This window comes from Ambystoma mexicanum, chromosome 1p (assembly GCF_040938575.1).
Source record: "Ambystoma mexicanum isolate Mex_15411 chromosome 1p, UKY_AmexF1_1, whole genome shotgun sequence".
Lineage (NCBI taxonomy): Eukaryota > Metazoa > Chordata > Amphibia > Caudata > Ambystomatidae > Ambystoma > Ambystoma mexicanum.
In genome coordinates, this window is record NC_090921.1 from 42,512,588 (window position 1) to 42,530,753 (window position 18,166).

The window sequence follows — 18,166 nt, forward strand, 5'->3', positions numbered from 1 at the left end:
CCTGCAAAGGGACCTAGTAGTTAGGCGGTAAGGATTTACCGGTATTTTACCGGTACCGGTAAATCCTTACCGCCATCCGTGTAATGAGGCCCACAATGTGGTCTCCATATATTCTGTGTGGAGAAGTAGATTAACCATGAGTTCGCTAGAAGACTTCCATACATTAATTCATGTCTGTAAAAGCAAACGGGACCTGTTTTTAGATAGATGAATAAGGCAAGAAATGACCCATTCCGTAATTAGAATAATATAATTCACTCCAGCTTACCATCGAGTCATAAGCTTTCTGTTAAATACACAAAGTCATTGCATGGTGGCTTGGTGTGCTATTAAAGTCTTTGCCTAGGTTTCTCGTGTTGTCTCATACGCCATCTTGTGTACATAAGTAAAATGAAACAGAAAAAGACAGAAAGAACATGGATTCCGTCAGTCCATTTCTCGGAAAACTGCGATATACGAGTTCCCGTAAACCTATGATTTACAGCGGTGCTTAGTCAGCTTACCATTAGCCGCTTGAATGCGTTCGTGCCTGGTAATTCTTGCCGGCTTGCCGGTCGCTCCCTCGTAAGAATGTGGGTGTTGTCTGAGCTGCCCTATAGCTGCTAAGCAGGAAGGATCCAGACATTGGTCATGTGACCTATTGAAGTACTGGTTGCCTAGCAACCCTCGTAGTTGTTCTCGCATTAGACGTGCCTTCCAAAACGTATTAGGTTTGTTTGCTAAGTCACAAAAACAGCTTACACAAACATTAGTACAAATATATAACTTAACAAAAGTGTTTTATAGAGCATATTTACATCCCAAGTGTTATCTAGACACTGGCAATAGTTTGTTAGCCAAGACAATGGGACTCACTCGTTTTTGTATATGTGAATTGGTTAAACTAATAACCTTACACATAAAATCAAAAAGAAGCCATACATTAGATATCAACATTTGAAGTTTGTAAAACCGATTTATAATACATTCCTCAATGTTAAAAGGGCATTGCTAAAATGAATAATTGTGTGCAGATATTTTAATATTAAATCATATTAATGGCCCTCCAGGTACTTTACTAGTGGTATCCTCGGTGAATATTAATTTCCGCTTGATGGTCTATACTAAAAGTCCTGAGTAGTCGGCAAATTAAAATTAATTTAAATTCTGCAATGAGTGCATTCACATAGCAGATGTAAAAATTTGGGGCAGAGGCTTCATCTTGTCCCTTATGTAACAGATTTGCCCGGTTGGAATGATGTTTAATCTAAACCGTAGAAATTCCCCCCTGTAATAAGAATCAGGGAACTTCTCTAAATAATGAGGTCGCACACCTAATGGTTTGTCTAAAGGTGAAAAACGTGCATGTATATTTAATCTGCTCACTGCAGCAAACGTGTCAATCCAATCTTTTTGAAAAGGTGATTTTTTTTTGTAACTTTGATAAGATTGGCGCACAGTGGACCTCATTAAAAATGTTGGCGGTAGCCTTGCTGGTAAAACCGGCAGGCTGCCGTCAAACTTGCAATTTTTTCCAGGTCATTACAGCCGAGCCGGACCCGGTAATTGCCCATTCGCAAGCGCCGGAATGCATTGTAGTTTCCCATAGGGCTCAATGGGAATGGAGAGATCGGATGCACCGGCACCATCGAGAATGATGCCGGTGCATCCGACATGCTCTGCTTGCGGGTGCCGGTACGGGCGCCAGGACAGACCTGGTGGCCATAATGGCACCCGCGAGCAGAACTTGTAGTTTGCTTGTCCGGAAACTACGGTGCCGCGAGCTTACCGTTACCGTAGTTCCCGGACCGGCAAACTTGTAATGACCCCCAATGCCTCTTTAGTTTGTTCAGTTTGATCCAGAATCATTACCGCTCTTCTTGAAACTTATCCATAGGAGCAATTGATCCATGTAACAAGGTTTCATTAATATCCCAATATAGGGATTTCTTTTCTTTTATAGGGACTAATATGTTCCTATAGAAAGTAGAACCTTCCATTCCCTCCATGCTCTCAAAGAAGACCAACCCAGTTTGTATCTTGGTGCTACCATCGCTAGTGTGAGGGGTCAGTAAAGTGAGGTAGACAACTGCTTGTTGATTTCTCATAATATGGCATTTTACTGGTGGGCATAACACCACCGGCCACAGATGGACGTGGAAACACCGGCACCATTACCACATGGTGCCGGTGTTTCCACAGCAACCATTCCCATGGAGTCCTATGGGACTCCACGGGAATAGGGAGAAACAGAATGCTGGCTCCGGAATTACTGGACCACCTGGGCTGTAATGCCCCGGTAATTCCAGCAAGTCCAGAGCCGGTAAATCCCCACGAGTCCGGCAGCAGCCTTCTGGTTTTACCGGCATGGCTACCACCGGACTCGTAATGAGGCCCAATATCTGAATGGCCTTCTTCTGTCCTGGCTCAGATCCCTTCCATAGGATTCAAATTTAACTCCAAATGTTAAAAGAAAAGAGATCGTTTGAACCAGCTCTTGAAAGTTTAAAGTCAAAGCAACAGTTCATCAAACCAAAATCCACTGGTAACAATTCTTTGTTCCTGGATGAGAAGATCCCCATCCAGAAAGGAAATGGCACCAATGGTAATATTGGTCATGATGGTAAATTTTCTCTTCAAGGTAAATAGCCACAGTTCAAAATACAGTGTAATAATCCCAAAAGTCTATAATACACAGTGCGTTATGGACTCCTTCAGTTACAACTTTAAATTTCATATATTTGTTATGATGCTTTCTCTGGGCTATTGCTTCTCTTATCAACAACCACACTTCTAATGTTGGTACTGGGACAACAGTCACATTTGTTCCATAATACGTTAATGCTTCAAACCACTTCAATGTAACATCTGCTGACGACTTAATTTTCCACCACAGTTCCAGTATTACTACCACTACTCAGTACTGTTGAATTATTAGGTAGGTTTTGACAAGGCACTTGAACCTCTTCAGGTATGTAAGGCACTCTTCCTTTTAGTGACTTCTTTAAAAGGGACAGCCTCTTTACCTCTTCCGTCTATTACTATCGCAAGATTTTTAAAGTTGAATAAAGAATTGTATTCCTGTGTAACTGTAAAGGATGCAATTCTGACTTTTTACAATTACAATTAGGCGCACACAACCTCCTTTTGATGTACAAAACAGAGGGGGGTCTGGGAAACTCTCTACCAGCACAAACACAGCCCATTGACTTGTTCTTGGGTGGATGGCCCCTGGGAGAGTCTCAACCAAGTCTTTAGCTCACTGTTCTTTTCACAGAGAAGAAATGTCCCCGCATATCAGTCTTTGTCCTGCCCAGGGGCAGTCCAGCACCGAAATGCTAGGCAATTCTCCTCTAAACAGTGCTGGTAGAGAGATTCCCAAACCCGCCTTCGTTTTGCATAAATTAACTTTGGATCTCACCCTAAGTTACCAGGGCGATCCAGACGTCGACCCCTTGCTGACTGTTCTTAGAGAGGCACAGCTTCACCTCACTGATGATGCCCAACAAGGCTGAAACATGTGTATGGGGTTGCTGTTGGTACTGTTGTTCAGAGGAGAATAGCCTAGCGTTTTGGTGCTGGACTGCCCCTGGGCAAGACAAGGACTGATATGCAGGGACATTTTTTCTATGTGAAAGGGACAGTGAGCTAAAGACTTGGTAGAGTCTCTCCCAGGGGTTATTCACCCAAGGACAGGTCATTGGGCTGTGTTCGTGCTGGTAGAGATATTCCCAGACCCCCCTTTGTTTTGCTCCTTTTGATGTAGTTTACGCTTTGTGTTTTGTAACTCAGAGTTGCGGGACCTGCACTACATCCAACACTCTCTTCCAAAATACCTTCCTTCTCAAGCCCTTCGCTCTGCTAACTTTCTAAGGCTTAGACACTTCCACAGGCAGAGAGTGGGCAGTAGATCTCTTTTCTCTGCAGGTGCCTCCTTCTGTAGTGGACTCCTTGTCCCTCTCAAACTTGAGCCGGACCTACTGAAGTTCCGGAAGCAGCTCACAACCTCCCTCTTCTCCTCTGCTTTCTCTCTCGCACCCTCCCTTGCTGACCTACCTGTCTGCTGTACCGACTGGTTGCTTGGCTACCCTCAGAGTCTCACTGGATACCAGGCTCTTTCTTGATCAGTCACCCTTGCACTGCCTCCAGGCCTACCAAGCACTTAAGGATTTGTTACTGTAACCCTACAGTCCCTTGTTCTCTTTGCACTACCCAGAGCCGCGCTGCCCTGGCTGCACTTACTCAGAAAATTGCTGCCCTGTTTTCCCCTCCCCTCTCACTTGCACATCCCCCTCCCTTTCCCCTTGCACTTCTCGTTCTCACACTTGCACTATCTGAATGAAACAAGGCATAGTAAGATCATTTGTCTTGTCTTCTCTCCCTTTTCTTGTCGCACCTAGAAACACTTGTGTACAGGTGTGTTATAAATGATTTACATCATATGTTAGGTATTCGGTAATGGTTTAGGTAGCGTTCCCTTTTGTTAATTAGGGACACGCGACTACTCTGTTACACAGCAACAGTCTTTAGATACTTCCATGGGTTTCAAGCGCTTTAACGTTTCACGTGAGTATTAATCTTCAATGTTAAACGTGAGTGCTACCATTCCATTGTTAATATGACTTGAGATGAAACAAACACCTTTTACTCACAGTAACCAATACACAAGTTACTTAGGAGCTGGCTACAGTTACCGGCAAGGCTCGCACACTGTATTTGAACGCCGTACTTCACTCACCAGATTCAGGGACACTGGCTTTGCAAGTTGCACTGCTTTCCTGACTTTCTCTACCGCTTCTGGCTTGCTGGGGACCCACACCCTTCTCCAGCACGGGTGTTTCTGGTCTGGCCACTTGATATGGGAGTTCCTTTTCCTCCTGAGACCCTCGGCTTGCAATCTGCTTCTGGTCTTAGTCTCTGGCACTTCCACAGCTCTGCAATCATTGCAATCGGACTGACATGTGGAAAAGCCAGCCTTCTGCATGTTTTCTACTGTGCAGCCTCTGCACTTCAGGTTTTGGAAGAATAGGACTCTCTCAGAACTTGCAGGTGAATGGCGTCCCTTCTGTGCTCCCACTCAATTTGCCAGCCTCATGCTTCTCCTCTAATACTGCCACTATAGTCAGCCTTCCAGTTCTCGTTCCAGCTCCTTCTACTCCTCCTTTCTTCCTGGGGCCTTTTATGCCTCACAAGTTCCTTGATGGGTTTCAAGTGTAGCCCATTAGCCTTAATTGCCTGACTACGGCAATGGCTACCAGGCTTAATTGCCTGACTGCTACTTCTGCATGCCTCTTCCATCCTCTTCCTCATTTCAGTACCTCTAGGATTCTGGGACCTGTAGTTTCTTCTACTAAAGTTAGGTTTTTCAACTTCTACAGTTTGGCAAAGGGCCATCAAAAGGGTTGAATTACGGTGAAATTTAAATAGGTGGGCATCCCAGTCTTCCTGGTCTGTTCCCCCTACCGACCCCCAATTGTGATCGTCCTACAGTACTCCACCCCCATGGTCAGGTTCAGGAAGCGTCTACCTTTCCCTGGCCACATGATGAGGGTGCCAGACCAGATTTCTCGGGACAATCATCTCTGATTCTTAACACAAGCAAGTGAGGAAGATTTAAATACTTTTTTCCAGATCACTGCCTCAAATATATCCCAATTCATATTCCTTAAAATATAAAAAAATCTTTTGCCCATACAAAAGAGCAGGGGCCACTTTTCCTCTATAAAAATCAATATGTGGTTTATGGTGAAGCGACCGTATGTAGAATGCATTATTTCCTGTCTGGTGGGCTGCTAACCGGATTGATTTATCATTTAATCTAGCAAACAAGGTTTGTTTTGGGACCTGGAGTCCGCTATCCTGAAACCCAAGAACATTATCAGTGGTTTATTGAGCTATAGGAACCTACCCTACCTTCCAGGAGTAGCCATAAGCCTTTCTTTAACATGAGGTGAGTCTAATAATAGTTGTTTTAGTGATTTTTTTTTTTTTGCCAAATCATTTAGCTAGGTGCATTCTCCTATAGTCTCTATCGGATGTTGCCGTTCACGTGGAGTGTGGTCTAGTAGGACCACGTCATCTGCATATCACGTACATGGAATAGTGTTTCCCCTGGTTTAGAATGGCAAAAGTGGCAGACTCCAGGGTTTCCCCAAGATAAAGATTGAAGAGGCAGGGTGCAAGGTCACAGCCCTGACGGAGACCTCTTTTGTACTTTGAATCTCTGTCAGGCTGCATTGCTTACAGGGACTCCTTGTAATGTGATCCTAAGATTAAGGGTTGGGTGGACCTGCTAAGATTCAAACCTATGGCCATGAGGTCAAACGGATCCCTGAGAGGATGATTTACTTATGTTAGCCAGAGGTCTGACTACCAGAGGTGTGGCGGTGCACCCCTTCACTTCCAACACTCATCAGAATGGAGCTGTCTCCCACTACCACTCAGTCGCAAAGCCAACATCTTGAAGTTTGAGATGATTGAAAGTCAACCTACCACCTGGTTGGTCCTAGATCCAGGGAGAGCACCTGGCCCGGTGGCACATTCACTGTCTTGATGAACATTAGCCCAATAACAATATTATGATATGGCATTTATGACAAGCTTATACAAGAGTGTTTCAAGGCGCAACAAGGCAAGGGAAGGGAACAGAGGGAGGACAGAGACCACAATCTTACTAGGCCAAGTGACATTGAGATTGTGCAAGTGCAGGGGAGGGAAAAAAGTGCAAGGGGAGAGGGAGGGGCAGTGCTGTACATGGAATCAAACAATAACAAGAAGTGTGGCCATCAGGTGGCAGGTGCAAGCTTAAATGTAGACAACAGGTGTCCAATAAGTGCAGGTAGGGGGACTGTAGGGTTACAGATAAAGACCCAAGTGCAAGGGTTGCTAGGAGGCAGTGCAGGTGTGCAACTGGGCGGGCAGGGACCTGGGCCCGAAAACCGAGGGTAGCCAGGTGACCAGTGCAGAATCAAGACAGGAGTTCAGCAGGGGAGAGGAAAAGGGAATGCAGAGGCAAAGAGGAAGGTCTTGAGGTGCTTCCGGAACCGGAGATGGTTCTCATCAAGTTTCAGAGAGGCAGGGAGGCTGTTCCAGAGGGAGGCCCCAGCCGAAGAAAGAGATCGACCCCCCCCCACCCCCACCCCCCAACTCATTGCTTGGAGAAGCGTCAGCCCCTGAGGGAGTTTGAGACGGAAGAGCAAAGCGCTTGAGTAGGAAGGTATTTACGAAGAGAGAGTTGGAGGTATTGAGGACCCAGGCCCCAGAAGGCCTTGTGGATAATGCAGATGGTCTTGAACTTAATCCTTGCAATGACTGTGAGCCAATGAAGAGATTTCAGTGCTGGAGAGATGTGATCCCTGGGCTTGAGGCCAAGGACACGTCTTGCAGTCCAGTTCTTAGAAAGAGACTGTTGCAGTAGTCCAGCCTAGAGAGATCCAGAGCTCTAGAGACTGTGAGCTTCTGGGAGAAGGAGAGGAAAGGAAGAATACCTCTGAGGAGGTGCAGTTGGTAGTTTGACTTCTTATAGACATCAGAGATGTGAGGAGAAAATGAGAGTGTGGAGTCCGACTCTGAGGTTCATAGCCTCACAGGTGGGAGCAGGAAGACGACCAAGGGAGGCCGGCCAGAGAGTGTCAGGAAAGGAGGGTGATGGCCTGCCGATGAGGAGAATCTCCGTTTTACTGGCATTAAGGCAGAGATCATTAGCGGCACACCACTTCTGCATAGCAGACAGGCAGTCAGAGATGGGAGAAGAGGTGGCAGAGAGGAGCCTGAAAATGAGCAGCATATCATCCACATAGCACTGAATGTTGGAGCAGAGGGCAACAATGCGGTGCGCGAGAGGTGCTAGGTATTGGTTGAAAAGCCAGGGCGTGAGGTTAGACTCCTAGGGAACACCACAGGAATATAGTGAGCTGGAGGAAAGGAAGGACCCAAGTTGGACCTGCGAGGGTTGGTCGGAGAGGACCAGCCAGGCTAGGGTCTGATCGTTGATACCCAGGTTGTCACAGAGACGGTTGCGCAGGATGGTGTGGTTGACTGTGTCAAAGGTAGAAGAGAGATCTAGTAAGATGAGGACAGAGGGGAGATTAGAATCAAGGATGGAGTGAAGGTCTTCACGGATGTTCAGGAGAGCAGTTTCCGTGCTTCTGGCTGCTCTGAAGGCAGACAGATGGAGACAACCAATAGATTCAGTGTGAAGATTAAGCTGGGAGATGGCCAGTTTTTCCAGGAGTGGAGATGCATTCTATCTATCCACATTCTACTTCTGCAAATCTCAATTTCACCTTCTTGATCCTCGCCATTTGTACTGGGCATCGGCATGGCTGAAAAATGGCGAACAGCCCTTTAAAAACTCTAGATCAGTATTATATTAAGGTGGTAGCCTATACAGCGAGTGCAGAGCTAGAGCTTAGTGCTAGATCACGTACATATTCTGTAAACGTCCAGAAATGGACCCTAGAGCAAGGGCCCAGCACCATATTCTGTACACAGCCTGTGAACATGGCTTCCAGTCATTGATTCCAGAGACAAGGCTCAGCATCATACGCTCTATAGATCCTGAACACATGGCTGTCTCGACAGTCATTCACAATCCATGGCTGACAATGATATCCCGCGGATCATTTCCATAGAAAATCTCGAAGGGAAGTAAAAGAACATATGGCGTAATTGTTCGGATTTCAGCTGTACTAAAATTTCATGCAGTCGAAATAGCCGAACAATTATGCCATAATTTCCCATTATGCCAAACCAGGGTAGAGGGCATTGCAGGGGTGTCCCCCGCACCCTGGTTCGCTATAATGGGATCAGGGTTTGCTGGGGGTGCCCCCCCGCTTTCAATATTTTCAAAGTGGGCGGGAAAACAAAAAAAGAAATTAAAAACAACAACAAAAAGATCCCTGTATCACTGGTTCCCATCCACGTAAGTGAAGGGAATTGGCAGTGCGGTGGGACAGGTGTGTCGGCAGCACACAGTGTGCCACCAAAAGGTAAGTAGGGGGAGTGGGTAAGGTATGTGAAGAAAGTACTGTGTGATTATACAGCGGCGTGCATTTCGAGTTGAAATGTTCGAATTCGTAATTTCGCGCAGCGGTATTATCCCGTCCATCCCCCGTGGATACCGTGTAAACGTGTCTTCCAAACCCTGATCCCGGAGCTCAGCACCTTAGCCTAGACCCATCCCTTTACAGGTGCTGTTTCCAGGGTAAGGGCTCAGCATCCCTTTACCTCGTGGTCTGCTGAGCTCTCTTATTATACTTTCTGGGTCGCTATAGATGGTGCTGGTCTGTGTAAAAGGACCAAAGTAAAGAACAGGGTTTGCCCATTTAACACTAGTTTTGATCCGTTCTCCACATTTACTGGTCCCCTCGACTAATACAATTGTCCCTTCCTAGCAGGGGTGCAAAAGAGTGAGCATTAACATTTTTAAGAAGTGGTTCTGTGGTTCTTCTGCTTGGCTAGCCAAGTCAGAATTTTGAAGAGGGAGCAAAACATGGAGAAAGAAGTTTAAAAATAATAAATCAATTATTATATTTTTCTTAATGTACAAATATGCAACAGAGGGGTCAGAAGTGTTTTATGTAACATTTGGAGCTATATACTTATTTTCCTTTCTTGCTCATTTCTAGGGGCCTGAGACTCAGACATCCACAAATCTGAAGGGCAGAAGGACCCAAGAAACACCAACACCTATCTATAATGTCTCTTCTACAAGAGTTGCCCCAAAGGACTGTCTGGAAACCCTAGGAGGGACCCCTGCCTGGAGCATCTGGAAACTTGAGCAGCTTTCCTAACCTGGAGTCTCTGGAAGCCGGAGCTGTTCCCAGCATGGAGCCTCTGGAAGCCTGAGCAACTCTCCCAACCTGGAGCCACTGGAAGCCTGAGCGGCACTCCCAGCCTGGTGCCCCTAGGAGTCTGAGCGGCACTCCCAGCCTGGGGCCCCTAGGAGCCTGAGCGGCTCTCTGAGTCTGGAGCCAATGGAAGCCTGAGCGGCTCTCCGAGCCTGTAGCCAATGGAAGCCTGAGCAGCTTTCCTAACCTGGAGCCTCTGGAAGCCTGAGCGGCTCTCCCAATCTGGAGCCTCTGGAAGCCTGAGCGGCTCTCCCAGCCTGGGGCCCCTAGGAGCCTGAGCGGCTCTCCCAGCCTGGGGCCCCTAGGATCCTGAGCGGCTCTTCGAGCCTGTAGCCACTGGAAGCCTGAGCGACTCTCCCAACCTGAAGACAATGCAAGCCTGATCGGCTCTCCCAGCCTGGGGCCCCTAGAAGCCTGAGTGGCTCTCCCAGCCTGAGGCCCATAGAAGCCTGAGCGGCTCTCCGAGCCTGGAGCCTGGAGACTCTGGAAGCCTGTGCGGCTCTCCCAGCCTGGAGCGTCTGGAAGCCTGTGTGGCTCTCCCAGCCTGGAGCGTCTGGAAGCCTGTGCGGCTCTCCCAGCCTGGAGCCTCTGGAAGCCAGAGCAGTCTTGATGCATTTGATCTTGTGAAGCCTGAGCCACTCTTCCAGCCTATAGACTCTGCACGCCTTGGGGCTTGAGTGAAGAGGTTGGGAGGCTAACAATGTCAAACAGCCTTTTGAATGGGGCCTCGCAAAACCTACACCACAAAAATGATAAAGAGTGTGAGACACGCAGCTGCAGTTTCCAGGCAGCATCCAGTGGGAGCTCTGACACTCCAAGGCCCCATGAGTCACAACCCCATACAGGTTATCTCCCCAACATGGCCCTCTTTGCCACGCTACAACGACTGGAAGCAAAAATGGATCACTTGCATAGTAGCATGGAGGACATGCCCACTAAAGTTGCAGGGCTTATGAAGCACATCTGGCTAACAAAGGGTGAAGAATACATGAAAGACAGTGCAACATTAGTAGAGAAGTTCAGCCCGCTAATGGGCACTGACCACAGTTTTTCTGCATCTCCTCCTCAAGTGAATTCAGGGGAGCCAAGCAGTTGTCTTCAGCCAATATTTTCTCATGGATCAGATCAACAAGTGGACCAGCGGATGCAACCGGTGTTTACTGATAAGCAGATGCAACAACAGAGCCAATGTGTGCAAGAAATGCTTGCGGCTGGGCAAGGCCCACCAAACCAGTGCATACAGCAAGGGTCTACTGATGGGCAGAGACGGCAGAACCAGTGTGTGAAACAAATATTTGCAGATGAGCAGAGAACCCAGAACCAGAGCATTCAATCGGGGTTTGCTGATTGGCAGAGCCCAGGGAAACACCTGCCTTTACGACGAGTGTTACATGTTGCACAAGGACAAGAGCAGAAACTTTGCTCAAAACCATTGTTCCCTGGTAAAAAGAATCCAGATGATACGGTCAAACGTGAGCCACTCTGTTCTGGAGAACAGGTACGAGAGGTGTCTCGGGTACTACAGGAAGCGTTTCCGGATGAACATGTCCCAGAATTGAACTACAGTATAGAAACGTTATGCATTGATGAGCAGGGTCAAGATCAGAATTACAAGCTTGAATCGATGTTCCCTGTTGGGCAGAATCAAGATCAGAACTACAAGCTGGAACCGCTGTCTCCTGATGGACAAGTTCCAGATCAGAAGCACAATTGTGAACCTTTGTATCCTGATGTCCAGGGCACCCTAGATCCTCTACCTTCCCTGGGATCATATACTCCCTCTGCAGCTGGAGCTGCCTTCATAGATTCAATGGGGAAAATAAATGCCAACCCTGGTATCCCGCTGTATAATGCCACCTCAGGTATGTATATTTTTTCCAACAATATCGAGAATGGGGTGGCAGTGAGATTGGGTAGTAGTGAAAGAATGCAAAATGCAGCCTCTATTAATCCTACTGTTTCTCGCTTTTAGTAATAAATCTGGTAATGTAACAGACATAATTGGTCGTATGGCAATAAAGAAAAGGGGTAACCGAATGATTGCCACTTTTACCGTCCTGCTGATCTACCAATTTGAGATGTGTGGCCTTTACTGTGGTCAGTGATTCCTTCTGTGGTAAAGTGTCAATTTAGTGGGGTTGATGCTGAGAACAAGCATCCTGGCAAATGCTGAAGGTCGGTCTTCCAAACCTTCTAAAAAGTCAGAATATGGTGGTGTATTGAAGGTGGTAGTAATTCAGTTACCACCACTATTTTACCACACTCTGAATGAGGCCCATTGTGTTTAACATTGTAATTACATTTTCTCTACTTCATTTCCTATATGCCTTTCGTTACCATAGGCTTTTCCTCCTGCTATATGGAGTAATTATTTCAGACATGCATGGTATTATCTGCTGCACTTTCACCATGCATTGCAGTCTAGACAAAGAAACCTAGTATGCCAATGTCTAACACATTATATTTTTAATTACTTTTTAAAAATTATCTACCAAATGCATATTGTCATCTTCTGTTTACCAGTGTTCATACGCTTGAAGGGCTTGTTAGGTATATTTATTATGTAAGCTATTCCACGGTTTTAAATCATGTCACTCGGGATAACACAGTGAATAAGAGGGGAGTGGGCACTGAATTTACTTAATGAATGTTTGTGCTGTTAAATAACCCAGGACCTGTTTCTTTCCACAGATCACGCAGCCAGATTCCTAAGGGAAAATGAATGTCTCATTAAAGGAGGACCCCATACATGTACAAACTGTGAAAAGAGCTTTATCCAGCGATCCCAACTCCTGGCACATATGAGGATTCACAGTGAAGGTGAAGCTTTTTCCTGTAATGTTTGTGGAAAAGGCTGCTCTAGCCAGTCCAGCCTGATAGTGCACAAGAGAACCCATATGAGTGAGCGGCGCTACAAGCATAGCCAGCACCAGAAGGCTCCAACTGGAGAGATGCCTTACAAGTGCACAGACTGTGGGAAATATTTTAGGCTGATATCACAACTAAATGTTCATAAGAGATATCATACTGGGGAAAGGCCATACCAGTGTGCATCCTGTGATAAAAGCTTCATTAATAAAGCCCATCTGGACACACATCAGAGGATACATACTGGGGAAAGACCGTACCAGTGTATGCTGTGCGATAAAACCTTCACCCAGATCTCGCATTTGTACATACATCAGAGGACACATACTGGGGAGAGACCGTACCAATGTGTGCTGTGTAAAAAAAACTTCACTCAGAGCTCAAGTCTACTTACCCATCAGAGGATCCATTCTGGAGAGAAGCCCTACAAGTGCACAGAATGTGGTAAACATTTTAGACGGACAACACACCTGAATCAACATCAGAGGATCCATTCTGGGGAGAAACCCTACAGGTGCACAGAATGCGGTAAGGACTTCACTGATCTATCTAACCTTAAGCGACATCAGAGATCCCACCTGGGAGAGATGGGAAGAGGGGGGCCTAGTACCACTGAACCTTTATAAATTTACCTACCTTCTCTGTCCTTGCTCAACTCTTATCCGGGTCCTTAACAAAAGCCTTATACTGGATGCTTGAAAACACTGCACTCCACATAGGACGTGTCTGTACGGTTGTGTGCTTTCTAGCTAGGAAAAGCTCAGATAGAGAGTCAATTAACTTTAAATGTATGCAAACCTCTACCCAACTTGAAGACATTCCACCTGGGAGAAATATAAAACATATAAGAATTAGAAGATAACTGTTTTTAAAACAAAACAAAATAAATCAATATGAGCAAAGTAACGCATTCAGCATGGAATATACAAAGACCTGCAACACGAGAAGCATGTTCATCCCAAATTGATAAAATATCAATTCTAGAAAACAGAATAGAAAATCTATTGGAAATGATCATGGCAGCACAGACTAGATGATTGCTTAGCAGATGGTGTACTAAATGTGTTTGCTATATAATGGACAAGTCCTTTTGGCAGGCCACCAATAAATATTTTATCATAATAAAAAGGCCTAGTCAGAGATTCACTCTGGTACTCTGATATGATCACCTGATCACTGTATGAGTTCCCCTAGATGGGCTTCTGATGCATCACCAAGACAGCCTGTTTGACCTAAAAAGCCATCCGCCACTCTGATGGGATGTTTGCACTACACACCAAGTAAGAACTAGGCCTGGAAAGCACACTGTTTGGACAACCAAAATCTAAGTAGCCATTCAGATTACTACATCAACAAATAAAATGAGCATGATACGGCTTGTTTAATTACTGGCCAGCCAATCTGGTGATAAAGATAAAAGGCATTTGTCAACATCAGCACCAGTTGTGTCAGCCCTCAGTTTTTTCTGTTATATCCTTTCATATGTCCACCCTTTCCTGTGGTCCTGGCAGTTTTTTTTCACCCAATACAACTTTAGCCGCACTGTAGATTGCAAAAGCTGAATGTGTAAGGCCCAAACATGCCGATTATAAAAAAAAGCTACTGTCCATAGTCCCCACATTATTCATCTCTGCCAACCCATCACATGCGTCCCGCACAACACCCCATCCTTATTTTTTTTACATCTGTTCAGCTTTTCTTGCATACTGTGGCAAAGTGCCCACATTTCTGAGGGAAACAAATGGGGAGTTCAGGGGTGTGTCTTCCCTTTCATAAGTCACATGCCTGGAACCATGATTGATTCAAAAGAAGAAAGGAGTGTATCTGCAGTGAGAGAGGTGCTGCCGGAGAAGCCACTGTCTAAAGTGCCTAACAGTTCAAGACAAGCAGAAAGGGAATGAGATACTGTTGCTATGGTTGGTGCTAGAAGCAATACGATGTTTATAGGAGACCCGCCTAAATGTTTAGACTGCAGAAGGCAGAAGTGTCAATGAAAGGCTACTGAGAGGAGAGTGTCAACAGAATACCAATATACCAAATGGAGATGATGAGGGGAAATATCAATAAGGAGACGAAACTAAGACCATGAGTGCAAGATGTGGGTGCCAGGGTGGGGTGGGGGCCCTGATTTTACCCGATTTGCCAACAGCATTTGATACCATCGACCACCCTACCCTGATCGCCCGGCTTAACTCGGCACGCTTCGGGGCCAAGTTCTGGCCTGGTTCACCTCTTTTCTAATGGGGCCCTCTCAAACTATCTCTCTTCCTCCTTTCTGTTCTTTGTTAATCTTCCTGCTCTGTGGTGTCCCCACCCAGGGGTCTTCACTGTCCCCTACTTTGTTTAATCTTTTAACCAACCTCTTTTGAGTATTATCCATGCCTCCGGCTTTCTGTGTTATTCTTACGCCGATGATGCCCAAATCATTGTGCGGTTGGATCTCACTCAACCTAAGACAGTGGATCGACGTAGAAGCTGCCTTCGGGCTATTGTTGATTGGATGGCCCTGAATTGGCTTAAGCTCAATGGAGAAAAAATTGAGGTGTTGTTGATGGGCACTTCCTCACCCTCACTGTTTTGGACTCCTGAGTTTTGGCCTGAGAGTCTGAGCCTCTTCCCCTATACAGTCTCTTTGGTTAAGGATCTCAGTGTCAAAAACTTTTCCACGTTATTTATGGCTGATCAAATCTCCCTTGCCTGGCAAAAAGCCCATTATAAACTTTGGACTCTTTGGAAAGTCCTGCCCTCCATTCCCCAGAAGTTCCATGCCCGAGTGATTTCTTCCCTGGTTATCTGTAATATTGACTATTGCAATGCTCTTTATCTGGCTCTCCCAAAACATCTGCTCCAACGTCTCCAGATATTATAAAACTCGTCTGCTAGAGCTGTTCTTCACCCCCCTTTTGGAGCCCGCATGACCCCGCTTTTGCACCAACTCCGTTGGCTTCCTGTTGAGCAGCAGTCCCTGTGTCTGGTCCAGAAGGCTCTCTACAAATCAGGAGCTGAGTTTCTTCGGGCAAAGTTCTGTTTTTACAAACCTGATAGATCACACTGCTCACAAACTCTGAAGACCATTCAGCCTCCAAGAGCTAGGTTTGCTCGCCTAGGTGGCTGAGCCTTGTCAGTGACCGCTGCAAAGGCCTGGAATTTACTCCCATTCACCCTGCATAATATTGAGGCTCATTTGCCCTTTCGTCGGGCGTTGAAGACCTTTCTCGTTTCTATGCTTGGCTGACCTTACCTCGCTAGCTCTAGCGCCAATATGCCTTTGGGCTTATGCTGTGCTTTACAAGTGTTATTGAGATAAGATAAGATGTGGGGTCCACATGAGAGGATGGCAATCATAGTGGTGATGCATCCTGGGGAGGGTGGTTCCAAGTCTCGTTGACAGTCAATGGGAGATTTGAGGAGTGAGAGGGCATTTGAATTACAAGTTGGATCATGTGTAGCCCAAAGATACTCCAGTCCTAAAATGAGGTCAGAGTCATTTAGGTTTCATACCTAGGTCCATGATGAATACAGTATAAAAGTACAGCAAAGACCTACTAACCCACTTAAGAATAAACCAAGTTGTAGGTGGAAAGAATGGTCCAAAAACCCAGCGACCGGTTAAGAATGAGTCGCTTATGAAACCCTTAAATTACACACTTAGTAGAGTGACTCAAAGGTCTCAGGTCAGTTTCAGACTGAGAAATGTAATTGAAAGATCCAGAGACTGTTTAAGAAACACTAAACTAGAGTCATTTGAGTTGTCTGCTGGGAAATGTGGTTCCAAAACCATTGACTTTCGAAGAAGAATTTCTCAAGAAGGTTAATCTATGTGGCATGCAGGGAAGTGCGGTTCATGGGCCCGGTGATATACTATGCAAAGGACTGAGAGAGTGTGCCGTCTTTGGAATAGTGTGATACGTAAAGCAAGGGCACCATGTACTCAAGACTGAGATAATGCCATGTATAACTATGGAGACAACCACATTTCCTGGACCCTGAGGTGACTAAGAGTAACTATCAGAGAAACCAACAAGAGACTGAGATATGACTCATCTCTTGGGTCCGGTTGTATGACCTGTGTGGAGATACCAAAACAAAAACTCCGCAGAGTTCTTGTGAAACTATAATAAAGAAAGATATGTTTAATATGATCAATAGTGTGTTGTCATTATTATTTACGTAGCCGTTGTAATGCATTAAATGTTCAACTCCTGAAACTGTCTTCTAAGACCTGTGTGCACTTATGCCCTGTCAGACTAGATGGTCCAGTGCTTTGGCGAGTAGCCCCTTCTTAATTATGATGTACCAACTGATATTGTTAACTAAATATTATATGTGAATTGGAAACAGTGGGGTGCCGTGTAGAGGTGGGGAAGCCAGCACATACATGAGTGGGGCCAAGCAAGAGAGGACCTAGCCTGGCTCCAAGAGCCAAATAAGAGCTAAGCCAACTCACCATTGGCTATGCCTACCATCTTGCCTCCCCATACACCACTGAGGACGGCATGGCCCCCTGGGCCAGCAGTGGCTTGGACACTGGCATGGGGGCAGGTGGCACATCTACATTTTTTGTTTTCCTTTTTTTTTTTCAATCAAGTTTTTATTGGGAAAAAACATGAAAACATACACGCTCCATGTCAAACGTTTTTTTCCACAAAATGTTTTCACCCCACACCTCCCAGCCCTCCCCTCCCCAAGAGAATGTGGTTTCTACCAAATCATTACCATAGTCACCATAGGCTGGATAAAATGCCAATCCGACCAGAGTGCAAATTCACCTTCTAGTCTGAAAATCGCCATAAATTCTTAACAGCCCCTTCCATTCCATCTGGTTCCTATAAATCCCAGCCTCCACATATATCTTCCTCCAAGCTCTTCACCCTCTTCTTATACCCATCTCCCACCAGTCCCTACACATCACAGCCCCACTTCTGTATCGCTGGCCCCCATTCCTCCCTGAAAATGCTTGCACAGTCATGGACCAGTGCAGACAACTTCTCCATAATAAACATTTCTCTTAGTAAACACTTCAATCGTCATGGGCCATAGGTTCAGCATTCTTCCATTTCTGTGCTACGGCCACTGGACCTGCTCTGAGCATGGCTTCCCACATTACAGGTTATCTAAAGAGATCTTTTCCGTCACCTCTGACATCCACTCCAGCAGGTCCTTGCAGTAACTCTGAAATTTAGGGCCCTGCCACCACGTGTGCCAGGGACTCCTGCATCCCCTTGGACATACTGCAGAGGCTCCCGCAAATATCCTCAATGGGTCTCAGTGCCAGCGGTGTAACATCTTAACATTGTGCTCAATAGATGCTGTAAACAAGTTCCCATGAAACACAATCTTAAATATCCTGCCCCATGTTTCCCCCGAGATCTCCTCTACACTCATTTAGTTCCAATATTTCTTAAAAATATTCCCTTTTCACAGTGATCAAGACCCAATAGAGCCTGGCTAAAATGCCTTTGCCCGAG

General features: G+C 45.9%; 1 protein-coding gene across 2 annotated transcripts in view; it reads left to right on the forward strand.

Moving 5' to 3' along the window:
• Positions 1 to 16,840, forward strand: part of LOC138565852 (zinc finger protein 391-like) — a 28,991-nt gene extending 12,151 nt beyond the window's left edge. For both annotated transcript variants that reach the window (XM_069643021.1, XM_069643018.1), the window contains exons 2-3: positions 9,609 to 11,692; positions 12,522 to 16,840. In XM_069643021.1, the coding sequence (XP_069499122.1) occupies positions 10,531 to 11,692; positions 12,522 to 13,324 (1,965 nt within the window). In that variant the 5' untranslated portion in view covers positions 9,609 to 10,530 and the 3' untranslated portion in view covers positions 13,325 to 16,840. The remainder of the gene's footprint in view (positions 1 to 9,608; positions 11,693 to 12,521) is intronic.
• Positions 16,841 to 18,166: the final 1,326 nt, after the last annotated feature.